At 38.1% G+C, this 27,392-nt stretch overlaps 1 protein-coding gene across 2 annotated transcripts; it reads right to left on the minus strand.

Moving 5' to 3' along the window:
- Positions 1-43: 43 nt before the first annotated feature.
- SLC7A6 (solute carrier family 7 member 6) lies at positions 44-27,392 on the minus strand. Of its 2 annotated transcripts, XM_041400976.1 has the most exons (10): positions 27,324-27,392; positions 22,267-22,830; positions 18,145-18,270; positions 16,235-16,379; positions 13,542-13,665; positions 5,564-5,667; positions 4,433-4,529; positions 3,621-3,770; positions 2,758-2,941; positions 44-1,612 (listed from the first exon to the last, which is right to left on the minus strand). In XM_041400976.1, the coding sequence occupies exons 2-10, from the start codon at positions 22,787-22,789 to the stop codon at positions 1,518-1,520; spliced, it is 1,548 nt and encodes a 515-aa protein (XP_041256910.1). In that variant the 5' UTR covers positions 22,790-22,830; positions 27,324-27,392; the 3' UTR covers positions 44-1,517. The 2 variants fall into 2 exon arrangements, with proteins under 2 accessions (XP_041256910.1, XP_041256911.1); XM_041400977.1 differs by lacking the exons at positions 4,433-4,529; positions 5,564-5,667.

The following is a 27,392-nucleotide window of genomic DNA, read 5'->3' on the forward strand; positions in this document are numbered from 1 at the left end:
ACTTGTTTGGACACATGAAGTATTTCAGCACTCTCCTACTTGAGTCTGTAAAAAACAGCTGATAGGATTAGCTCTTAGCTGGTCAGTGTCATTCATGAACTGGAGGCTGCAGCAGTACTTAGGCCAGTCAGTCTTGACTGGTAATAACAAAGGAGTGGAAGCAAGGTATTTTTGTTTGCTTCAGAGAAAGGTTAACATGGCAGTGCAAAAATTCCAGTATCCTCACTATTATTCAGGTCACTGATGCAACTGTGGTGCACCCTTTGAAGTATGTATTGCTTCACCATAGTCTTGTAATTACAAGATTTAATTCAACTTAAATGCACAAAACCATACATCTGGCCAAACTCAGGTCAACTGAGATAGACAGAAGGTAAAAATCTCAGGTATGTTTTTGAAGTACATCTCACTTTGCCAGACAAACAAGCTTCTTGTTGCCTTTTTCTGCACCAAAATTCAGTATCAAAACTCTCCTGATTTAAGGCTTACAGCTTTGGAATTCCACAGACTATGAATCAGCATGTATATGCTACAGTAGCACCTTTTACTTTTGTTTTTATTTCTAGTTTTTCTCCGTGCTACTTAGCTGTCAAGATCTAGTATCTGCCACAGAAATTCTGCAATAGAAGGAAAAAAAAAAGCTCTTTCTGGGAGGTTTTAGATGGTCACTTCCTAGTGAACAGCACTGAAATTTATAACGGGAATTTTCTGACTGCTGAGGTAACTCAGCTACTGTCTTCACTGAAACAGTTCACAAACAAATGTTTACAGGCTTCAAACTGAATGTTTTAATTTTGGAAGTTTCATAAAACCTAGCAGTAATTTACAAAGTACTAACAAGTAAACAAGAAAAAAATCAACCATTAATCAAATCTTCAGTGGCAAGGTGCTTAGCTGATTAAATCCTTCCCACAGTCACATACATTTCCATGTAGCATAGAGAATAAAATCTTTAAGGGAGAAAGGTTGGTTCAGTCTATAAATAATGGAGTAGAACTTAATTTATCATTAGGGGCAGAAAAACAAATGAAGTAGTTTGTTGTGACCAGTTTTCTTCTGGGAAAAGAACTGACATAGTATAGCAAATCATTTCATGCAAGCGTCCGTCAGAATTAAGCTGGAAATGACTTCGTCTTTGGAGTCAAAGTGGGTTTCAGTCTGACGCAATAATGCATTACTTCACCACCTGGTTCTGTAGAAATCTAATTTGATCCATTAGCTCTTACCATTTTCATACCAATTCTGAAGAAGAAACAGTATTGACACACAGCTTGTGTGAGTAGGTAATGAGTAGGTAATCATTATCCAATGAAAACCTGCCCTGAAAACATGCCACAGTTTAGGAGGATGACACAAGGGCATGATCCACGTTGGAATCCATCTGCAACGAGTAAGATTTTCAGCATTTCTGAAAGACCACTGAAAACAGTTTTTCTGTGTCTTCCAGTTCCAGCTCTTCCCTTTGATTTGTGTAATTACTTTATCCTCCCTCCTGCTTCCTGTAAAGGCTTTAAACTTTACTTGGATTTGATTTCTGGTTTCTTTTCTTCATTTGGGTCCATCTCTGTTAAAACACAGTAACAGAGCAGCTGAATGTTTCGTGTGACAGCACCTGCAGAGAAATTGGAGACAAATTAGAACAACAGCCACCTATCTCAACTCTAATTACAAAACACATCTGACTAATGAAAGCTGACAGGAATGCTGTCCACTTCTCTTTAGGAAACAAAGAATAAAAGCTAGTACAATAACTGTGTCCCACTCATTTTTAACAGAATCTTAAATTGTTCCTGTTGATATCCTAGGGTGTTCTGCTTCTTAGGCAGAATCCTGCCAAGTAACTAAAGTAAAATGTTTTTTCTCTGTAATTAAGAGCGTAAAATTGGTGGAATAAAGAAAGTAAAACTAATAGCATACAGGGAAAGCTACAAGATTACTGAGTATTTCCATACATTCTACTACTGCAGCACCACATCCTGCTTTCAGGGTAAGGTTATGCTATAAACCTTCCTCACCACATCCCACATCAAGGCTGTCTCACATAGTAGCAATAACAAAAGAGCACCAATGGAGAAAAGTTTTGTGTAATTCAACTGCTGTAATACAACAGAAGGCAAAATTCCATTCTTTAGTAACATAAAATCTTTATATTTTTAAATACCTGATTCACTAAAGCTGGACAGTTTGTGCTACCAAGAATGTTCACACTTCTTACAGTCATCAATCTTGGTTCAAATAAAGACTTTTTCTTGATGTTTTGGCTATTGCTGAACAGTGTTTGCACAGTATCAAGGCTTCTTTTCTTTCCTCTTACTCCTCTCTTCCTGCAGCTGGCAGGATGGGAGAGGGCAGGAAGTCTGGCTACAGCAGCTCACCCAAACTATGCAAAGGCTATTTTGTGCTATCTGGTGTCATGCTCAGCAATAGAAACGGATTGAGCAAGAAGTGTTTGCCTGTGGGAGTGTTTTCCCATACAGCTGTTGCTTGGAGACTGGCTGCACACTGGGCTGCCTGTGAAATTGCAGCAGCAGGGCTTTTTCCCCTCTTCACTTACTAAACTATTTGACTTGACCAGCAGGTATTCCCACCTTTGTTCTTCCTGTTCTGTCCCTCGTGCTGCTGGGGGTGCTGATGAGCCAGCCCTGGGTACTCAGCTGGGTCAGCCCACCACAGCCCTTTCCATCAACAGAATAAGAGTCACCCACTTACTTTTCCTCTTTCCTAACAACATTTCCATTTCCTAACAAAGAAACTTACCCATAATCTTATTAATAAATTGAGGTCTCCTTGATGCAGGTAAATAGACTCCCAAGAAAAAGAATGGAATTCCAGATAAAGCAATAGCAATTCCAATCACTGAATTTATAAAGTCACTATAGAGTGGCACTACCACCAGAAATATTGTGCATATACAGAATATTATTGGGAAAGCCAGACTCAGCTGCAGACAGAAAAAAGAGAACACAATGTTAATGAAATAGTCACTGTCTATAGTTACAAACATTATGATACAGACTTTTCTCTCTGAAACCCTCTTTGTGGAATTTGTGCTTCCTCTCATATATCTAGCTATTTAGGACCATAAGCAAATTGCAGAATTATTCTTAATGGAATTGTTGCTAAATACTGCAAAAGAAATCAACTATGGTAACTGCTGTGCTGAAAGAAAGTGCATAGTGGTATGAAGTGTTTTTAGACAAAACCAGTAAAACTTGGGAAACAAGAATTACTGACTTTTTTGAGTAGAGTATCAAAGTATGAGGTTAGAGGATCAGATACCATTGGAGCTAAAGGTGATCCACAGAGTTACTTAACTTGAGCATTTCCAATCAGAGATTTCTGCTGCTAGATAAAAGCAGAAATGTTGGGCATTGAGACATTCTCCACTGGGCAGACAGAAGGGGTACTTATTGAACTAGCATATAATAATAGAGCATACTGACACCACAGTCTCTTGTTCTTACCTAGCAGACAAGCTAACTTTCATGGAAGAACATAAAGGGAAATCACACTTTATATCCTGATCAATCTGTAACTTTTACACTTAACATGTATGGTCCAGATTTTAGACAGTACTTTTATATTATATGGAATTTAAACAATTGTGTAATAAGTATTACCTTAAGAGGTCTTGGCCGATCTGGTTCTTTCCAGCGTAGATATAACTGCCCAGCAATAGACAGACCAACAAAAAACCAGTAACTGAAGCTGAAGTAATTAATCAGCTTGAAGACATCTTCCACAGCCAGGTAAATAAGGGTCATAAAACACTGTCAGAAAAGAACAAGAGTAAGAATTTAAACCCAAAGATTTGGAACTTACTGTTTATCCTGGTTTTTGCCTTTAAGTAACATCTTATACTCCTTGGTGTCTGGCATAATTTTATGCCTCAAAAAATTACTCTCTCAGCGAGCAGTTTGATGATAGTATATTTTATCTCTTGTGGTTTTTTTAAAGTTTTCCTTTCAATAATTCATATTCTTGTTCTGAAAAAGTTGGCCTAATTCATTGACTGGATCACAATAAAGTACATTCTGCTTCAGGAGACTGGGTTTCTCAGCTGCATTTAGATGCAATAAGGATCTGTGAGAAGCACTCTGGGCTCTAGGAATTATTTAGTCTTGAGCAGCAGAAATCTTTTATATACAATATGTCAATAATTAGTTGCAGTTTCAACTGGGTGAAAATGCAATGCATTGTAATCCATGGCATACAGAACACATTTCTAATGGCATGGCCAGCTAAACTGATGTTCTGATTTCAGCACGAAATAGAATACGTACATGGACTAGTTCTTTTATACTTTTCTCGTGTTATTTTTTATACATGTATATTTGTGTACATTTTTCTAGCCCTGTGTTGAAGCTCCATTTTGAGGGAAGCTGTGCTGTGTGTCCCATCTAATTAGTTGAAAAGAAAAGCAATAACTTGCATTGAAGAGCAGAGCTGGCACGGGTGTGAACCTCTTTATGTGGATCATAGACAACAGATCAGGAAGGTGACCTTCCCGAGATCCTACAAAAAATAGCCTGAAAAAAAGCAGTAAAACACATGTTGAGACCATAGGCAAGAGAGAATATATTACAGAAAATCAAAGAATAACACCAGTCAAAATAAATATTTACAACACTGAATTTCTGTCCTTTAAACTGGAACCTTCTTATAAAGATGTACTGTACAACAACCATTGAAAGGTAGGTAAGCTTTTAGAAACAAGCTGGTAAGAACCATTTTTTAAAAAAATCATCCTACAGGTAAAATAGACAATATCTACAGTAACTGAAACAAATTTCTATTGTTTCACAAAATTCTAAAAGCTAGCACTGAAAACATTCCAGCTTAGGGAAGAATAGTTTTCAATGCCAACCAGAAGAGTTTGCCAGGTCCCTAAAATTATGTCACTCAATCACATGCTCAAAAAACAAACAAACACAATTTTATTACCAGCTGTTCTATATTGATTGCTTCACCAAATGATCATATTTCTTGTCAACAGAGGCATTGCAAATTCATTCAATGCATAGGAAGAATATTAAAATGCCTGGATAAATCTATTTAAAACTTTTGCTAGTTACATCCACAATCAGTGCTCAAAGAAAAGGTTCTACACAGTATCCTAAGCTTTTTGATTGCAGTTTCATAGCAGTAGCAAGTTTGTTAGAGTTTTTCCAAGTACAAAGTTTTAAAATACTGATTTTAAAAGGTCAGTAAGTTTTAGATAAATACATTTGAAACCAAAAACTTGCTAGAATTATTCTATCAAGTAAAATGGAAGGTAATGCAAATGATCAGAAGACCTGAGGACTCACCACACAGACAAAATTAATTTGATCTTATAATTATGCTCTGCATACACTCAGGAATGCTTTGGGGAAACAAGGCAGTGTTGAGGGTGTATGTACAGACACACACAGAGGTTTATTTAGATCTGTGTTTTTATTGTGGCTATTCATGATAGGTTCAGTTAAAAAATTATTTTTGCCTCTCTCACAACAGTTCAGCATAACAGTAACACGTAAAAAGACTTATGAACATTTGTCAAACTGAAAGAGGTAAGCACTACCTTGATGATGCTAGAATTGAAGCATTAAGTCCACCAAAGCAAGAAAAGGCTACAGCAATGGGAATTGTCCAGCTGAACATGCCAAATATCTTGTCAGCAAATGTCTGATGAAAGGGAAAAGAAAAGGAAACATGAAAATATCTGCAAAAAAGAATATGTAAAACAGTGACATCAGAGCTTTTCTAATACACTTGTATGCAAAAATAGTAACATAGTAAGGACAGTACATAATGCAGCACAAAGAATCACACAGCTGTCTTATTTATTTATGGATTCTAAATAAGCACAAACTTTTTAGCCAAGCATCTGAAGTTCATATTTTCTGCTCATTAAGGAAAAGAAAATCTTTTGAGAATTTTCTTCCCAATCCTAATATATTTTATTATCTAACTGACCTACAGAACACAAGTGAACATTCTCTGGATTACTAAAAATATTACCTAGCCAAACAGGCAAGTGCCATATTGCAGGGAATAACCACTGCCAACATCACAGCTACTGTTCATAGATTCTATTCTAGGAATCTACTTTAATTTCCTTTTTTTGCAGTTTCCTAAGCAACATCTTTTCCTTTAGCTCCACTGGCAGGGCCTCTGGACTCTACTCTCACAACTTGGCAAATAACAGAGCAAGTGATCTTATCACTTGCTCCATCCTTGATGTTGCTAGACAATACTGCAAGAAACTGTGCTGTCCATGGTAGAGCTCTGAAACCAAGAAGTCAGGAGAATCAAAGTTTCATAGCAAGTGGTAAGTGCCACTGATTGCCAGCAATCCTGGATCTAAAACAAAAATGGGTAATAATTTGCAATATACTGTCCTGGTCTATTCTGCTCAACCTCCTGGATGGAGAAAAAAGGCAGAGAGACTTAAAGTATCAGATAACACATCTGAAACATGAAGAAATACAATTCATGCAGACTGACAGGTATTCCACCTCCTGTCTTGGTCTGAGCATTGTACATATCTGGACACCAGCATGAAGTTAGGCAGAAATGCCCTCATGCTGTGTTCAGAGGATGAGGGTGGAAGCCTTCCTATTCCTACCCATCCCACGTCTACCTACACATAACTAAATCACTTCCATCATTTCTTTTACAGAAGCAAACTAACAGTCATATAGCAAAAGAATCATGTCCACATTGGACAGCATGAAGTCACTATTTAAGAAAACAGAAAGGTACATACCCATGTATAAGGAGTATTTGTTCAAACAAAGATTTGAACATTTCACATCTTAGCAAGCAGCAGTAATCTAAATCTTTTATGAACCTTTCTCTAAATCACCTTCTTATCTCTCTGGCTTTATAAATTTCAAGATCTTCAGACATAAAAAGCATAGATAGTAATTCAGCTTTCTGCAGGTCCATCTATTATAAAAATTTTCTTCAGTTTTTAATATTTTAATATTTTTAAACACCTTGCCCTTGACCTCCCCCTCAATGCACTGGTCTTCATCATAACATTTATGAGCTAAGGAGCTCAATCAAAGGTGATAAACACTCAGAACTGGCCTTTATCTGTACCATATGAAGTAATCTCTATTTAACAGTGGTCAAATTTTGATGTAGTTACTCCAGGAACCAGATCATCAATAGCAGTCTACTACAATCTGTTTTCTTAATGTTTTTGTAGGTCAAAAAAAGCCTAAAAGACTTAATATAGTTGGTTTGGGTTTGTTTGTTTTTTTTTTTTTGTTACATCAGTACTTCATTTTCATGAGACAAAACCCTATAAATAATGTCAATGTTTAGGCCACAAGAAGCTGAGAAATTCACTGCCATAAACCAAGGCTTGGCCAGCTATAATTTCCTGTTCTTTGTCAGCATTGAAAAAATGCTTTGTCCAGCACATTATCCAGATTATGGGTCAGAATCCAACTCTGCTGTGTTCCCTCATTAACACTAAAAAGCAGAATATATTCCATCCTTTTGTGTCATTTAGTTGAGCCTTAAAAGCAGACAGGATTTCCTGCTCCTAAAGGACAATGCAAAGCCACATAATCACAAGGGAACTTTGCCTAAAGGCTCAGAGTCAATGCATCAGCTGTGTCACCCTCATTCTCAGAAAGGCACCTCTCTTCCTGAGCTATTTTAGTTTATCCATCTTAGCACAGCTTCGCTCAAAATGGAGCTTCAACACGGATGGAAAAATGCATACAGATTCCTAGAGATATTATAAAAAATAATAGGAGAAAAATATAAAAGAACTAGTCCGTGTACATACCCACTTCATGCTGAAATCAGAACATCAATTTAGCAAAAGGCCATGCCATTAGAAATGTGTTCTGTATACCATGGATTACATTTCCAGCCAACTGAAACTGCAACTAATAACTTACATTATTGTATATAAAAGATTTCTGCTGCTTAAGACTAAATAATTCCTAAAACCTGAAGTGCTTCTCCCAGATCCTTACTGCATCTAAATGCAGCTCAGAGAAACACAGTTCCCTGAAGCAGAATGTAATTTATTATGATCCAGTCAATGAATTAAGACAACTCCTCCAGAACAAGAATGATGACAAGATGAAAATTCTAATAAGCAACTGTTGTAATATTTTAAAGGAATATTTAAACCTGAACTTCTGATTTCTGAAGCCAAACAATAAGTGAAATTACCTGACACAAACCTCCTGGAGGATATTTTGTTTTAATACATGAAGTTAAGATACAGAACAAGATGTTAGAGAATTAAGATGTTTAGTAAAATTGCCTAAAGGATAAGCATTTAGATAAGTAATATTAACTGCTGAAGCTAAAGAAGAAAGAAAAAACCTATTAATGTAGTCTTATGCTGAAGGATGCAAATTAGCTAATATACCATTTGGAGAAATATTTTCCCCCCAAAGATGTTCTTTGCAAACATTTCCTATTTCCTTTTGAAACATCTGGTAATGGGCCAGTGTGAATGACAGGTGCAGGACTAACTCAAAGGCTATTTCCATCCTGTAATGTGCATCCAATTGTTCTAGGAGATGCTAATACTGTTCCACACGTATTGGAAAACAACAACCATTCATATGAACAGTAAGACCCACAAGATATATACAGACCAAAATGCTACAGATTCAATGTATTCTGGATGCAGGCTGTGTTCTACACCAACTGTTGATCCAGCTCAAAGCCTAAATAAGTGATTTCCCTAGAGCTGTACAAGTCAGACTGTTCAAAAAAGAGAGTAATGTAGTGACAACCTCTACCAAACACTGTCATTTCCAATGTACTTTCTAACGCTGTAGTTGGGATTCCTGACAGAGCAAAGGGTGGAGAAACTTCAAGAGCTAAACTTGAGGTGAGGCAATACAAATGACTGTTTTAATTGAGAATCATCTAAAAAAGTTCAGCTTGGTTTGCCAAGTAGATCTGCCTGCAAAATGATCTTTCAGCAAAACAAAGTTGAAGGTACCTGAAGTTTGCCTAATCTGTCTATTGATATTAACCAACTTAACATGAACATAAAGACCCACCTGCTTTTAGGCAGGCATTTTGTGACAGTTTCACCTTCATTTATAACAAAAATCAGCCAAGTTCATTACTACTACTCAGACACTTGAGTACAAATTTATAAATCCTTCAATACCCTCCTTTCAACGGATGCCAAGAAGTGTCTTCTTTAAAGCTCAGCTATAGTCTCTTGTGAACAAAGGTAAACCCAAAGATCTCCACAGCGTTTCTTGCTAAAAGATTTACTGAAGTCTAAGTAAATGCAGCCACAAGAAACATTCACTGCATGCATATCAGAGGATTACTTTGCATAAGAAGGCAGGGTAGAGAAAAGTACAACAGGAAATCAAGTTATCAAGTACACAAACTGAGTGCACTGCACCAAGAAGGGAAGGGGAAAAGTAGAAGAGTTAGTGGTTGCTTTCTGCTAGAACCACAACTGTACAATCATGGATCCTCCACAAATGAGCCAGACCTGGGCTCTGAGCTGAGCTCCTCGCCAATTCTGCTTTAACTGCCACTACTTCTGGGAGATGTGAAGTGCATTTATAAAAACAAACGAGCTGGCAATGGAGGAAAGAATAGAGCATTGACAAAGGTATGTGGAGGATGACAGAGGAGCCTACCTGGAGGCAGCTATAAGCAGAAACATTTAGTCCACCATAACAGGAGAAAGCCACCACTATGGGGATGGATATCATCTCAGGATTCTTCTGAGAAAGTCTAAAGAGCAAGAAGGATTAAGAGATTAAATTGTCATCTCTGCTACAGTCTGACAAATCTTGTAGTCCAGACTTGAATTATAACTGCTTCTAACAGCTTGGAAACAGAGAATTCAGAGAAGTGCTGGTGTAACACTTGCAATTACAGATACAGTTCTTTTATGCCCTCCCATCCATTGAATATGTAAGGTATACATAGATACACACACACTGTAGGACATGCACTAAGAATTGTTCCCTTTAGTTTTGATTTTTTTTTTTTCAAACCAACATCAGGTATTAATGAAGGAAAAGGCTTTCCAGCCATGCACTTCTCAGCTGAACTGCCCTTATTTAATAATGACTAAAATGTTACATTACTCCCAGAAGAATGGTCAAAAACTGAATTACAGCTTTGTTTCAAGGCATGAATGACTGAATAAACTACATCTTACTTTTGTCTTGAGTTAGTTTGATCTCATGATCATCAGCTGGTAAGTTGTGAATGGTTTGCAAGAACATTTTTTTGTCCTTTTAAAGGTCCAAACAACAGTTCTGTACAAACAGGTTGAACTAAAAGCAGCAGAAATTCCAGCATCAAGATTTGCCACAGCAAAATACACAGGATACTGCCTCACACTCAGTAATTCAGGCACACAGATGAGTAGCAGACCCACATTCATATTACAAATCACAAGATGAGAACTGTTTCATCACACTTAGCTGCACATTAGAAGTGTACTTAGAGGCACACAAGAAATGTCAGACTACACTGAGAGCATATGGAGCCACAAGCACATGTGAGGCTGGCAAAGCACCACACAGTATTGATTGGAGGGACAAATGGAGGAATGCAAAGAGAGTGTAGCCTAACATGAATAAGAAACTTATACAAAAAAATATCCAAGGATTATGAGGTGTTTCTATTAGGAAAGTTTAAAAGGCATCTACAGAGCCTCTTCATGTAACTCATTACAAGATCCTATTGCCCAGGAGCTTTTCCAGACCAAGTTCTATTAACATTCTTACATGAAAATCATACAGAGAAGTAAGGGAACATATATGAATACACACATATGTATATATATATATATATATATATATCTGACATCCATCTGACTGGTATTTTGGAAACACAATTAATTCTGCTTTGACGTTTCTCTTGAGGTGAAGTATAAATACATTCACACATTACAGGAAAATCTAGCAGTCAGAACTACAGTATGTTTTCTTAATTTTGATCTTTTGAGGACACTAAGATGCTACTGCCTACCAGAAACAAACTCTTGATTTATGGCAATCTGGAAGCTGCACATGCAAAAAAAAGCACCCAAGCAGAAGAAGTGTTCTGCCACTGCCATAGATTACATTGTCAAGATACTGTATGACATCTCTCTCCACTCCCCATCTCTCCCCAAATTAGATTTAATATCACATATATTAAAAGAAATGAATGAGTGCCCATTGACCAAACCCAGAAAATTGTAAAGGTGCAAAAGAAAACAAATTAAATGTGTCTCTTGTAATTCTTGTTTCAATTACCATGCTGTTGATCAACTCTACTCAGACATAATTCTCTTGTTGCATTATTGGCAACACTTTTACTGGGAGAAAAAGGTAGCAGAGTGCAGTAAGAAGTCCAGCATAAAATTCCCACTTCATTTTTAGGTCACTGAATACAATCTTATGGCAAGAGAACCAGCACTACTCTGCTGCATTAATACACTGCATTCCTACTTGCATGTAAGATGTCTCTTCTGTACAGTCCACATTAAAATTTCCAATGTCAGCTCCAACAGTAAAATAGCTTCATTTACATTTTCATGGAGGTGCTGAAGATATTTGATCTAAACCTTCTCAGGTGTTTATCCTCTTCTTAGCATCTCTCATAGCTAGCTGTAGAACAAGGGTTCAGTGTTTCCAAAGTCTCTTACTTATCTCATACTGAAAATATAAGATAGCATTCTCCAGTTCAGCTCAGCTTTTCAGCTTGGGCTCCAAAGCCAGAGAACTTCCATGTAGCTGCCATCAGGAGTGTTGCATTGGCAGTGAATTACAGCTAGCTCCAAGAAAGAAGGCAAATAATTTACTGAACAACTCTCCCTCAAAAAGCAACTGCCTGCCCCTAATGAAGAGTTCTTCAGTTTTAAGGTATGGAATGTGCTCTTCATCCAAGGAAACCATACTGGGAAGTGCCCGTTCAAGCAAAGAAGAGGAACATGACACTGATGGCTAAGGACAAGCAGATTTTTCTTTTCAGAAAAGAAGACAGTGAAGCCAATGAAGGAAGAGAAGTAATACCCATAAGGTCTAAGAAGAACTTTAAAATTTCTGTCTGAAATCAGTTAGAAAAAAGATACCCAACATTTATTAAACTACTCCAAAGAATAATAAAACAGCTAAAACACACAGCCTCCCACATTCCAGTTCATTGAGGGAGCATGGCAAAGCAAAGCAAGCCTGCTCTAGAATATGAGAGCACCAGGGTGAACCCATGCACCTGCACTGGTCTCACAGGATGATACTCAAAGATGCAACTGAAGTCATCCTCTTTATCCCCAGTTTGCTGACAAAGCTGTACAGCTCCAAGAAAGATGACAGCTGGCTATGCAGGACAACCAATTGTTTGCTTCAACCAGTTTTAGCTCTTCCAAGTAAAAGAAGTAAGCTGCCAAATACCACCTATTGTAGGAGCTCAATCAAGACCCACAGACGTGACCAAACACAGGAAGCAGGTACCAAGCTGTGCACTGGCAGCCAGCATGCTTCCTGTCAGGAGACAAAACAGCCCAGAAAGTGCTTGTGGAGCCAGCTGCCACTTTCAGACAAAAAACCACAACAGTAGTCTCAAACAACATAAAAAAGGTTGTTCAGTAACAGTAAAAGATGAGGTAAAATGTCAGCTCTTCTTTATTTGTGTTTGTGCAACAGAGTATTTTTCATCTGCATAAAACTTAATAGCAAAGGTTGTGATGGTTTCCATAAGGAGGTAAAACAGAAATCAACTGTAAACTCCGACAGGAATCATTGAAAAAGTGAGTGATTTGACACGATCAGCAACCATCTGAAGAGCATTTGCAGAACTTTTAAGCTGGCTGTTGCTGTATCACTTAAATTTCTTCAACAAAAAAGCTTTAAAAATCAGTTTCTTAGCCCCAACACTGGGACTATACCACATGAAGCCAATAGTGTTGTAAAAGGAGGACATTTTATCATTTCTTTTCCCATATAATCCCTTGGTGTGATTTCTTTTGCCTCACAGCCACCAAGAAAAACAGCACACAATGTGTTCTGGAAAGACCCATTCATACTTCTTTTACTCAGAACTTTCAGTCCATTCAGAAACCGGAGATAGCTTCACTCCATCCCTTTCCAGCTCAAAGCCTCTTCACTGAAAAGGAGAAAGCCACTTCACTTATTCCCAAAATAGCAACAAGGAGGCTGAAATGTAACTGCTGCTTGATTACACCAGAGACTCTAAAATGAAGCAATATTACTACCACGTTTCTTTAAAAATTCATCGATGTAATTTTCAACCTATACCAACTTCCACCAACTACATAAAGGGCAATAAGCAATCTGTATCTTGTATCACATGTAGGATATCCAAGCAGATGAAAGTGCCTCATTTTCATCAGATTTTTTTGAATACCTTAATTCTCACCTCCTTTCTTCATTCATCCACCGAATACAATGCTCTAAGTCTTCTTAAAGATTCCACTGAGGATAAAACTCTCTTCCACCACCCAGAGAATCTGGTTTTTACTCATACCCTTACAATGATTTTTTTAAGCAGGTCAAACACTCACTTGTAACACTTGGTCAACTTACCACTGCCACAGCATCACTAGAGAGGACAGAGTGAGCATCCAGCACGGTATAGTAAGCTATATTGGTCATAATATAGATAATAGTCACAATTGGCATAGACACTGCAATAGCCAGAGGCAAATTCCTGGAAGACAAAAAAAATACCAAAACTCCAAAACCCACAACTGCAGAGAAAGAAAAATTACATTAGTAACAGATTAAAGTGACTTATTTGTATCATTTACAATACAGAGAAAAGTAATGAAGCCCGCATAAAGATTTCAAAAAAGGTATCTCTGGAATCAGAGTTTGCTTTCTTTTATAACTAGAAATTCTAACATAGAAGACTGGAAAAAAACCCAGATATTTATAGTAACTTAGAACCTAAATTATGTGTAAAAAGGGATTCTCTCCAACTGCTCTTCAAACAGTCTAACTTCAAGGTTTCCACATCTGTAGTAACAAGCTTCAAACTTGCATGCTTTAAATGATTTCCTAATGTCCATGTTAATTACCACATTTAGAACCCAAAGAGGCAGAGCTCTGAGGTACTGCACTCCTTCTCCCTGGGGAATGGGGCTGTCCTTTCAGCACTTACTTCTGGAACTGATGCAGGGAGATTTATTAAAGCAAACCCCTATTCTTCATATCTGCACTCATCACCGCAGAGAACAAACTAACTGTGCTGCACAGCAGAGATGCAAATCTAAAATTGCTGAACAGCTATGAGCCCCAGCATGTGGTGTATCCTACTAGCAAGCACAGGTCTAGAAAGCTATACAAAAACAAGTCAAGAGTAACAGGAATCTGCTAACCTTTAGATGTGAGCAGGTAAGAGTTAGCTGTGAGATTAACTCACAGCCCTGAATGTGCAGCTCCACAGAAAAACATTTTTAATGTTAGCCTTTGGCTTTTCTCAGTCTCATTCTTCCCTCAAACCTCACAGGAATATTCAAACATTTCAAAAGGGGAAGCAGAATTGAGAGTGTTACTCTCACATTTGCCCAGTTTGAAATCAAACACAGCAGGGTGACATTGATGTGCATTTGCCATGAACATTGTTTTCAATAACAACAAGAAAAAAAACCTCCAAAAACAAAAGCCCAAAGCATAAAAATTATCAGTCTGACTGAAACTTTGAAAGTTTCCTCAAAAACTTCCTGAGGCCCAGAAGTCCAGCTGTTTCTGTCTGCTGCCACGGAAGCAGAAAAACAAACATGCCCCACATCCTCCATATAAATCAGTAAATTAGTAACTGGGAGTTCTGACTCTTCTTTCAGGGTGGACACTCATAGTAAGAGACCCGTGAATCCCAGCACAGAGAAGAAAAATAATCAGAAAACTGTGAATTTAATTCAGAAATATTACACAATGTAACAAAAATCTGAAATAGCATTTTAAGGACTTTGCATCATCCAAGATTAACGCCAAGGGACAATGTCAAACGTAAACTGTGGATCGCAACTTTTGGGTGGACAAGCATGAAGGCACTACCAATCAAGTGAACAGGAAAAATATGTAATTCTTGTAGCAATTTTGTAGAAGTCTGGAAATTATTCCCAAGAACTGTCAATACAAAAAGCTGAAATTTGAAGTTCACTTTACCAGCTACCATTCTACCAAAATGAAGCTTGTATGAGGCACTGATGCCTATCTAGAGCAAATGATTATGAAGAAATTTGCATCAGCTAAATATCCTGTGAGAAAAATTGTTTTTCAAAACAATGCATCTAATAGAAGAGCTATCAAAGAATACCAACTTTAAAAAGGAAAGGCAATTGCAACAATACTCAAAAAAAAGCTTTTCAGCAGAAAAAAAAACATTATTTGAAGGACCAAATGACTTATGAGAATACAATGTGTCTTCTGAATATATGTATCAAATCTTTGCAAGAGGATTTAAAGAAACAAAGTGTCAATCTGGAATTCAATCTAACTAAAAATAGCTAGGTTTTCTTTAAAGCACTTATCCACTATTTTAATAGATAGCTTTCCTGGTTAGATAAATTCCCAGCATAAAACTCAACATCCAACATAGAAGGGAATAAACTGCAAAAGTCATACTTATCCGGTATTTTAATAGATAGCTTTAATAGATAGATAGGTTAGATAAATGCCCAGCATAAAACTCAACATCCAACATAGAAGGGAATAAACTGCAAAAGTCAAAATCAGTCAGGAGAACTAAAAAAACATCTCATTCTTCTTAATCATTCAGCTATAGCAATCTGAGCTGTTGCTTATAACAGGATGCAAAAATTATCAAAGGAGATTCTATTCTAACATAAAAGTGTCTGCTTACAAACTCACAACTGGGTAAGATTAGCCAGTCATACTTTTAGAGCATAAATTAATGGAAAATATTCATATTCTTAAATATTAAATTAGAATGATTGCACAGGTAAACACAGACAACATTTAGGTACCACTGCAACAATGACACATTATAATAAATTGTAACAACATCTTGAACTGAAAGCTTATATAGCACTGAATACAGCATCCTACAACCATCTACACTTAATTGTTCTTGTGTTTTAATTTCTTTTTCACTTTTAATGGAATTTAGTAAATCTTTGCTGGTGGCCATCCACAGCCCTACCAGTAGAGCAGTTCTACTCATTTCTGCATAAAGTCAGAATTTATTAGTGAATAACAGCCATGAACCCAGCAACCTGGGAACCATCCACGTTTAGAAAGCTCAAATCATTTACCTTTCTGGGTTTTTGATTTCTTCTGTTACATAATTGAGTGTATCCCAACCAGAGTAAGAAAACAAGGCAGAATATAATGCAAGGGAGATTTCTCCAATATCAGTAGAGGATCCCTCAAAAGAGTTCTTAAAGTGCCATGTGTGTCCTGTGTGGAAAAGATGCAATGAAGGACAGGATAATAAAATACAGTAAGCAGTATTTTTCCATGTGCCACACAATTACAAAAACACCTCAGAAACCCTAATTGCTTCAAATCTGCTTATTAAGAACTCCTTTCCAATTCTACTCCATGTTTTAGCCACGAGAATAAGCATGGCATTTAAAACTACTATGAATTATTCTGTGTGTATGATACTATTCTACAATTAAACACCTGGTTTGTTCACAGCAGCACAAGAAGTTCAGAAGCATTAAGTTCAGACTAAGCTATAAACAATTGGCAATGACAGTATTCAGGTTAAGTGTGGGGGTTTATAACATATATATTTAGAAAATAACCTACTCTATTCTTTTATATCTTTTGAAATTTTCAAACATTTAGCCTATGCAGAAAAGAAAGATTACAAGTGACTTAGATAACTATGACAAGAGAACCCCACACAAATTCCCAAAGAGATGTTTAAGGTTTTGCTACTAATAATAGAAAACTGAGAAAAATTAACAGAGTATAAAGTATTCCTGTTAAGATAAAATTTTCCCAAGCTAAAAGTGTATGTGTGTTTTTTGGACCAGTATTTGTGAAAACTTGTGCCATCTATTGACTGTAAGCAAGTCAAGTTCATCAATCACAGTTTAATATTCAGACTCTATACATACATAAACACACACAAAACCATCAAAAACAGAAAGGCAAGTTATTGTGCAACTCCAAAACGTGCCCTATACTATGCATCCTGAAGTGTTTAGACTCCATTAAAACTGTAATATTTGAAGCCTCTAAAATATCTTTACTTATGTCTCTTTTCTACTTTTTATCACAATCAGACATTGCTACTCTCTTGGCACAAACACAGGTGGAGTAACTGCTGAGTTAGGAACAGCAAATGGAGACCGTGTCAAGGAAATTAGATGTGAACAAGCTTGGTATCTGTGAAACAAGGGATGGGCACATGTGCTAAGGACTAAACCTGGTGCTCACATATGCATGTTCTTCATTGGTTCACAGTAATTATCTTGCTTATGAACTTTCAACAATAACCATTTAGAGCAAAGGACATAAATTGTCAGATTGCCAGGGAAAGACAACCCTTTATGGCAGCTTTGAAAGCAGGATAATTTTCTTAAGCTAACACACCAACAAATTCTTCCCAAAGGAAGGGCTAAGAATAAAGCTAAGTTCAGAATTTCTCTTAACTTGAAGGCACAATGCCCAACCCATACACTTTCTAATTCTCTTTAACAGAACTCAGGCTTTGAGCAAAAACAGAGCTGTAGCTTCACAAATCTACCTACATATTCTTAGCACATTTGTGCCTCAAGTTCAGGCACACTTTCAGGCTGCAGATTCATTTTGTAAAAAAAATATTCAACTGATCTCACTGTAAAGTAGAGACATTCTTTAGAGAAATTTGTAACTTTCACCACTCCCACTGTATTTTGCTGTCTCTGTGTATTGCTGTTTTCACTCCCTTTTTAATTCCGTACTGCAGGCTGTAAATAACACAACATTGCTGAGCAATCAATTATCTTCTTTTGCCAAGTTCAAAGTCAACTGAGATATGATGGATATCTCATGAAGCAGTATCATGATAATGCCTAACATTGGTATTACTGGTATTTTCATGGTGGCTGTATTATACTTTTTTTACTGAGGCACTTCATAAAACACACAGAGGTAGTTTACAGTCCTTAGACCAGTCACTCAGTTTAATTGATAAGCACAAACCTTTGCTACAATTTTACAAGCTTACCCTGGCAGATTTGAACAAGTCCAGCGATGATGATGGCAATAAGAGCAGCGACTTTAGCGTAAGTAAATACATCCTGCACACGTGTGCCCCACTTAACATAGGCACAATTTACAAATGTTAAAAGACCTAGGGAAGGAAGAAAAAAGAAAAATTAAAACATTATTTGAACAATGCTCAGTTTAACTCACTTTTCAAAGCTTTTAATTGTCATCTAAATATGCACTTACTTGTTATACTAATACTTAGGTTAAACTATGCCAAACACACAGGTACTGAAAACACACTGGTTCCAACAAAACAGCAGGAAACAGATGTTTTAAACACTGTTTCAACAGACAGCAGGAAATACCTTCCTGTTCTCTGATTACATGCTCATTTTCCTGATGTTACCCCTCATCAGCTGTACTCTGCAACTACCCTGAAACTAAAGAAACTGCTACATGAAATAATTCATTTCAATGTACCAATATTCTTCTAATAAATTAAATATTATCTAGAAATTCCCTTGCGCAAACATATTAAGAGTGTTTGAAAAGGTTTCTTTATGCTTCATTGTTAGGTTGAGGATGAGATCAACATCCATGGAGTAGCTGCAGTGCCAAGTATGGTTATAGGTGATTCAACACTCTTTCCAGTACTACTGAACTGTATTATGAAGAGAGAACATATCAATTTTACAAGGGCATGTACTGAGAGGACAAGGGGTAATGGCTTTAACCAGAAAGAAGGTAGATTAGACTGGATTAGACTAGGTGTAATCAAGAAATTCTTCCATGTGAGGTCATGAAGCACTGGCACAGGTTGCTCAGAGAGGCTGGGGGTGCCCCATTCCTGGAAGTGTCCAAGGCCAGGTTAGGTGGGGCTTGGAGCAACCTGTGAGAGTGGGAGGTGTCCCTGCCCATGGCAGGGAGGTGGCACAAGATGAACCTCAAGTTCCCTTCCAACCTTAACCATTCTGTGGTTCTAAAGAGCATGTCCCTTACAGCTAATACTTCAGTAGTCTGGATTTTTACAAACTGGTAGGAAGTAATGAGTATTCTGAATGCCTTTAGTCCTCTATCCAAAAACAAATTAGTCAAACCTATTTCACAAGATGGCAATGAAACTTGAAATGAGACTTTCAGATCTCACAAATATTTTGTAGTTGCTGACGAAACTTACTCACATGATCAACTTCCCCAAGACAGTTCTCATGACTCTCAACATTTTGCTTATGCATTCATTACCTTTCTCTGAAGTGGAGAGCCAGACAACCTTTGCCTGAATTCAAGGCAAGAGCTGTACACTGAATAGGATTCAGTATCTTCAGTATTCTTTATTTAACAAAATTCTAATTTGGTACATATTTTTCTTAGCTAAATTATCACTACATAATTGAAACTTCTGAATTGGAAACAGTATTTCTCCCAAATCTCAGTTTTCTCTCTACCTAGTGAAAAAGTGTTTATATACTACTGTACTTTCTATCTCCATAGAATTTTCTAGTACTGCATATTTTAAATACGCAAATAAATAAAAACTAAACTTGATTGTTTCAGGAGTAAGGTAGCAGTAAATAAAAATTATATAAAAAGATGTGATATATTATTTCCTTTCCCATAATCCAAGAATACCATGATAGTATTGAAATAAAAATGACCTTAGCACAGCTACCAAATTGAAAACAGTAACTTTTAGAAGCTAACAAAAGAAAGGTAATTATCGGGTAAGTATGACACTCTTATGTTACACAGTCTGGACAAGCTGCATGAGGCTCAACTGAGCATGGCAAGAAGAGGGGAAAAAAAACTCAGTCATATCAAATTTCAAAAGTCAGGACTGCTGCAGCTTCCAAAGAGCCTTCAGGAAAAAAAAACAACTCTGCTCAGACTCTGCGCTTCAGTATTAGTGACTGGAATATTTGCTATATATATTTCTGCTATATATATATTTCTGCTATATTTTTTAAAGCAACTTTCATTGGGATTAATTATTATTAGTGAGTTAGGGCTTGGTCTCTACTTCAGATGAAATGATACTCTGATACCTTATAAGGGCAAAAAAAAAGAAAAATTATCAATATTCTGAATAAGCCAAATCTCTTTGTTTTACTAAAAATACTGTTTTCTTCAACTTAATTATTGTTTAGTCACTTAAAGTTTCTGAGAACTTTCAAGTTTAGTACTGTAGCACCAGGTGACACCCCACTGCCAAAATGATTGTCAAAGTAATGCTGCATAACACGAAGACTGTTCTCACACTAGCTCTAGTATTGCTATTACTAAAATTAAAAAATCCCAACAAACGAAACTAAACCTCACAACAAACCCACCCAGTCTCACATGCAATCTGTACCCGACCAATGTGCAGACTTCCACTCCCAGCAGCTTCATTATTAAAGGATTAATCATATCCAGAGCTAGGGATGTCACAAACAACATCAGCCGTGCCAAGACAGGGAGAAGTCTAAGCTTTAACAGCCAAATGAAGCTGTACAGCAGGGATGAGTCTTAGCACTGACACTCAGAGCAGGGCATAACAAGCATTTAACAACCATAAAACAGACTGTTAGCCTAAATTGTTCCACCTGCCTGAGAGCGATCCTGCTGTCATGTGTCTCCACTAAAAAAAGAGGTGCTAAATCCTCTTTACTAGCAGCATATGTAGAGGACATCACACTTTTTCTATACTTACTATATAATAATTTTAATTTAATCACTTTGTCTTAATTTATTGTTTTCTAACAAATTCCTTTTTATAAGGGCTAACTGTCCTCAGAGTGAGGGGATATCTTAAATGGAAGAGCAGATTCTCCTACAGTCTTGAATTTGTGCCAAGATACCTTGGGACAATACCTGTTTAAGGAATGTGAACATGACACTACAGGCCCTTCACTCATTTGGATGAAGGAGGGAACAGAACTGATTAAACTGACAGATTTCCTGGAAGAAGTTTGTGATTATTTTTCCCCTTACTTGGTCCTCAACCAGCATGTTAATGCTTCCACAACAGTAGAAAATAACAAAAATGAAAGGGAAAACTGCAATCACAACCAGTTACAGAGGTCAAATATCCAAAGTACGTGCTCTGTCATTTCCCTTTCCTTATCCTTTATAGACAACTTAATAAGGAACATTAGAGCTCTTCCAAAAGATGCCTCAAAAAGGAAACAACTAGAAGGAGCATGTGTCCTTGCAGCATATTGCTGGCAATAAAAGAGTCCAAAAGTTCTGTGTTAGTTTTTTGATATAAAATCATCAATACAGGTGACAGGCTCCAGAGCACATGGCTATGGATCAGTACATCAAAAAGCATTGTCCTACAGACTTGCTGAAATACAGTTTTCACTGTTTACTGGAAATGTAAAATATGTATATAAACACTTTTAATAGGAAACACCTAAAATTAATTAAGACACACACAATTCAATCATACAGTTTCATTCTTTTGATACAGCAGAACTGTCCTAGTTTGAAGTGTGTGGGCAGCTGTTCCTGTATACTAACAGAGCTGGCTATATGAATACAAATATTCCAATTTTATGTGCATACAAAATTTCCACTTTTCAAAACAGCTTTACCACACATACTGCTGTACGGATCTTACAGTTAATTCCAAGCATAAAGAATCATCTTGAATGAATGATTTTTTGAAACCACAGTAGTAATGGAAACATGTAACCATTGAGAAATTATTGCAAACCAAATGACACCAGAATTTATGGCATAAGAGCCATCCTGCAATAGCTCTTCAGACCACACCAAGAGTATCACAAGGTTTGATTTGAAATACCTCTCAGAATTTATGGCATAAGAGCCATCCTAGCTCTTCAGACCACACCAAGAGTATCACAAGGTTTGATTTGAAATACCTCTCTCAAGGGAAAACAATTTTTACCCCCATTTTTGCCAGGTTAGTAAGCCTGGATGAGTTCAACACCTTGTTCTGCTTCCAAATGAGAAAATGGTCATTCACTGACTGAACGAACACCTGCAAGTTTCTCATGCTGCAATTGTTCTTTTCCCCATTATAGCTCAAACCATTGCAGATCCAGTATGAACCAACTCTGAGTGTGGGTAAGATGTTTCAATAAAACATACCCTGGACAAAAACTTACCATAGTAAATGTCAATAAATACTTACATTCACAAGCAGCTGCTATGAGACGACAAGCCACATACGGAGGGTCACAAGAAGGGAAGAAAGGCTGAACTATGTAGTTAGCAAAGGTGATGGCAATGATTGCCTGACTGGTTGGTTCAACAATCAGGAGTGAGGTCCACAAACGAATAAAAGCAATGAAGCTCCCAAAAGACTCCAAGATATATGCATAGCTGGCTCCTGACTTTGTAATAGTGGTTCCAAGTTCAGCATAGCAGAGAGCTCCAAAGACTGAAAATATCCCTCCAACTGCCCAAATTATTAAAGACAATCCGTAAGATTTGCTGTAGATGAGAACTCCTTTGGGCGAGACAAAGATACCTGAACCAATCATGTTGCCTACTATAAGGCTTATCCCATTTATTAAAGATATTTCTTTCTTCAGTTGCAATGTATTTTGGTCTCCATCCTGTGTTCCACTTTGATCTGTCCTTTCTGATTTATTGACGGGGCTGTATTCAGCCAGTGAAATTTGTGATTTTGTATAATCTGTCCTTTCCGCCATTGTGGAAAGACTGTGAATTCTCCACGACTCCAAATCACAATCTAAAACAAAATATAGACAGCTGAAATCATTATTTTATTTTTTTATCCCAGGACTTTCTTGCAAAATCTTCTTTCCATGTTTTTACCCTATGATTTACAAATATAAATTAGGATATTTCCTTTTGTTGCTTCATGTTTGGTTCTTTTTACACAAAGTCAAATTCATGCACAGTTAAACAGCAGAACCAACCCAGACAAACCAAGAGACAAATTCCTATATAACTTGGAATGAAAGAGGAACTGCTACCATCAGGAAAACAAGCAAAACTGGAGGAAGGACAGAATTAAAGGACTCCTATCTTGAGAAGACCAGAAGAAAGACCAGAAAGAAGGACAGTGAGATGTTATAGGTAAGGAAGTACCATGAGACCAAGATGGAAGTTCTAGGCATGAACACAGATGTACTGCAATACCAAAACTACCAATCCAAGCATTGTGCCTACACAGGTAATTCATGAGTGATCTAGTAACACGTTATCAACTGCTGAGGGCCACAGGGGCAGAGGTGCTCACTCCACTGTGCCCTTGACCCAAGCCTTGACCTCTAGCTGACACCGCAGCTCTTCACTCCCTCTGCAGAAGTCTTTATCCAGACCCCACTGCCTCATCACTCAGTTATCTAGAAGTACAGACTGTACATAAAAACCCACAGTAGTTTCAATCCAAATTCCTCCATTAGCAGTTGTATTTAACAGTATCTAAGGACACAGAAATCAACTTTTTTCCTCTGCTTCAGAACTGACTGACTGGAAAAGAGCCCCCTTCTTCTGAAGTCTCCCGAAAATGCTCCCATGCCTTCCAAAAGCAAATTACTGCTAATAAAATCTCTCAGCTAAAAAAGACATTGCTCATTCTGAATAAGACCCATTAGACCCATTTTACACAAGTTTAAGATCACTAGCTTATTAGTTGCATTAAAAAAAAACAGGCCCTACATATATACCAGAATTATTTTCATAACTATTCATTTGCCCTGCCCCGATTAAAACTTTAGTGTGTACTTCAGCTAATTACTATAGAATAGAAAAAAAAGTGAAAATCTGGGTCAATTAGAATAAAGCAGATAATCTAGTGTGGGCTGGATTTTGTGCTTTTTTGGAGATAACACTAATTTTACAAATTAGTGGTTTTTTCTAACTGCAACAATAACCTTGTCAGCTGAGACAACAAAAAACCTGAATATGGGAATTTTGAAAGGTCAACAAGCAGTCACCCAAACTACCTGTGCATCTAGTAACACATGAACATTCGTTTGAAAACATGCCATGTTCATTTTCAGCCCTTCTGGCAAAAGGACAAAACTGCATAAATACGTTAAGAACTGATCACTAATGTAAAACACCGTTTTGGTGGTAACTACACAGCTTTAGGATTTCTTGCTCACATATCCTAATCATCATTTCCATTTCCTCCTGAACACTTCCAAAGTACAAATTCATCAGAAGCATACACATTACTTGGAATACTCAGGCATTTTGATGATTTAAGTCAATTGAATAATTCAAATCCCATCAAACCTGGTGTGTTAATGCAGAGCCAGTTTTCCACGAAGAGTAACCATCATTGATTTACCTCATGGGAAACCAGAGGTGCATTTAATTACCTGCAGCTACAGACTCAGTCACTGTTCAAATGCATCCGCCTCAATTAGCAGCACGTGACTGCAGTTTTATACAGTTTTGTTACCCATGACCTTGACTGTTTCTTGCCTTACTCTCTCCACCCAGGAAAGAACAATCACAGTATCTCTCAACCTAGACTATTTTGTCCCCCAATTCTCCTTCCCCTCCTGCTTTTGTTATTCCCAGTTTTGGGAATCTGCCAACAACTAGGATTTGCCTGAAGGTGTGTACAACAGCTCAATGAAGATTTGATACTTCATTCTCTTCCCTAGTCTTGTTTGTTTTATATGCCTTTTAAAGCCTTCAGGGCAGGAATTGCTTGTTTGCCTGACTCAGGTGATACATTATACCACCTCTGACAAAATCAAAACTGTTGGCAGGTTTTTTCTCTCAAGCACTTCACTTAATCTTAAGTGGAATCAGAATCTGCAGCTTTGACCAACTGGAAAAAACTTACCAAGAAAGAGGGAAAGTAGAGACTATAGAAAACTGAAGATATGTCAGAGAAAAAACACATATATCAAAATCCATTATTCTGTCCCAAGATCATTATTCCAGTGGGAACAGAAAAGAAGCTTGGAGGAGGAGAAACAGAGACAAATAGTATGCATATTCTAACACACAATAACCCTAATATACTGCAGCTAAAAATACTTTCAGAACAGTCTCTAACGCTGCCAAAGCCTGACCACAGGAGTGCTGTGGCTAACGCAGGGCTCTGCCTCCACACAAGCTAACCAACACGTGGATTTCCTCATCGCTCACCCTTGTGCAACAGTGTCTTCAACTCTTTTTTTTTGCTGATCACTGCAGCTGTGAGGAATCTTTTTGCTGATATGTGTAGATTTTTTTTTTTTTTTTTTTACTGAAATGACTCCGTTGTTGCTATAGAAAGCTGTGATATGAAACCAGCACAGAGTGACCTGAAACTAGGGCCACTTCACTGTTTCACCAAGGATGTCCCTTCTGGTGAGGCCCACCACACTGCAGCCAGGTCCAGGTACCAGCGGAGCTGATGAAGCTTAACATGTAATTAGCAGTGTACTAACACTGCATTAGAGCATGGCCCTCCTTTAAGGGGAGGGAAAGAGGAACCATCTGGCAAGATCCCCTTTCTCCCACTGAGCAGAACACTTGTCACTTGTTCGACCTGGGATGAACCTGCAAGTGATTTAATGACCAAGGTGAAGTAGAAAACTGCTAAAAGCTTACTGTGTTTGCTGTGTTTTTATACAATACCTGCTCATTAGCAAAGATTTCTGGTGCTCTTGCTTCTGTCTTCCTTAGCTCTTGATTGCATAAAACAACTCTCATTGTAACACAGCTTTACATTGGCTGTTCACATATATCAGATGTCAGACTCCTATTTCTGAAAACAATGACTGGCCCTATGAGCAATATTCAAGATTGTTCTATACAGGCAAACAGCATCAAAGTCTTCAGGGAGTTAAGCACCAACAGAGCAAATTTCTGGCTGTAAGTCCAGAAATGCTTATTCATTGCAATGTATATATTTAGGCACCTCATAGTCTGAATATTTACATGGGAAAGGCTTAGAGTTTGCCTAGGATATCCTTTTCTGGTGAGAGAAGAATCACTGCCCTACCATACATATGCTTAACAGACAGGAAGCCCGTGCAACAAAAACAATTCCCACTGTAAAGATCTGTTCAACCAAGTATTTTGTGCTTGCATATACAAACACACCATCTTTAGCACAATAAAAAAGAAATCCTACCAACAAACTTTTATCAAATAGAATTGGTTGCAACATCCATTTAAAAAAACAAGATATGTTTTATCATGTGAAAAAGTATGAAAGAGAAGTTACTATGACAATTTTTTCACTTGATAGAATAGTTTATCAGTAGTGAGTCATATTTTTGTATTTTTCATTATTTTCTTATTTCTAAGGAATAAAACATAAGTAAGCTCATAACAGGGACTTTGATCAGTCTTGATTTAGGCTGGGAGTGCACGAAGCTGCTGCAGTGAGTGGAACATCTGGTGAAATTTATACAATAAGCCCCAGGTAAAGACAGAAGGAACAACCGTAGAGTTTGTTAATGTAATTCACCTTATTTTTCATGCTGGGGCAGAAAAGTGGAAACCTCTACAAACGATGGGGGAATAACGCCTAAAGGCACGCACTACACCCATGTGTGCTCTTTAGGTGGCACTTACAACAGCACCTGATCAGACTGTAGTTAATACCCTCCACTTAAAAACATATAAAACAACCAAAATCACTGCTAAACGTCAGCAAGAAAAGGTGTGCTGGCCTGAGGGTCTCGCTCAGCCCACTCCAGCGCCCTGCCACAGCCCGCTAAGGGAGCAGTTCTGGTTATCAGCACCCACCACCAAAAGGCACGGAAGGAACACGTGGCTTCACAAAGCCACCCTCGAGTCGCCATAAGCGTGACCCCAGGGGCTGCGGCCGCCGGCCTGAGGGCTCCCGCCGCAGGAGGGGGGTCATGTCCAGAGGTGTCACTGCTACCCTCGGAGGCCGCTCCGCTCCCCACAAGCGGTGCTGACCCTCTTTATCCTCATAAAACAAGTGAGGTTCACACAGCCCCGGGAAGGAAGTAGCTGCAGGCAGCCGCCTCAGACAGGGGCTGTCAGAGTCGGGGCGCCCTTTAAAGACAATACAGAAACACACACGGCATTTATCCGGCTACCACCGCACGCTTGCGGCAGCCCCGGTCGCCAAAGCCGCCGCCGCCCCAGATGCTCCGCAGACAGGCGTTGCCGCCGCAGCCCCTGCACTGAGGCCGCTCCCTGCCCGCCTTCCCTCAAGGTGAAGGGAGCTGAAGGAAAGCGGGGAAGGAAGCCGAAACCCCACCCGGGCCGCGCCGGCCGGAACCGCGTTACCTCCGCTCCCGCGGAGCTGTCTCGGGAGCTGTCTCGGGATGCTCCCCGCCCGTTGCCACCCGACACGCG

The sequence above is a fragment of the Onychostruthus taczanowskii genome, unplaced genomic scaffold (genome assembly GCF_017590055.1).
Source record: "Onychostruthus taczanowskii isolate IOZ18803 unplaced genomic scaffold, ASM1759005v1 scaffold18, whole genome shotgun sequence".
Taxonomy (NCBI): domain Eukaryota; kingdom Metazoa; phylum Chordata; class Aves; order Passeriformes; family Passeridae; genus Onychostruthus; species Onychostruthus taczanowskii.

What these genes read in the sequence shown, in the direction of transcription:
- SLC7A6 (XM_041400976.1), bottom strand. Translation starts at nt 22,789, where the DNA reads ATGGCGGAAAGGACAGATTATACAAAATCACAAATTTCACTGGCTGAA. An exon ending in CATAGCAGCTGCTTGTGAAT is followed by an intron (nt 18,271 to 22,266) that starts GTAAGTATTTAT and finishes TTCCTTCCCTAG; the next exon opens with GTCTTTTAACATTTGTAAAT. An exon ending in TCAATTCTAGCATCATCAAG is followed by an intron (nt 4,530 to 5,563) that starts GTAGTGCTTACC and finishes GCTTTTTTTCAG; the next exon opens with GCTATTTTTTGTAGGATCTC.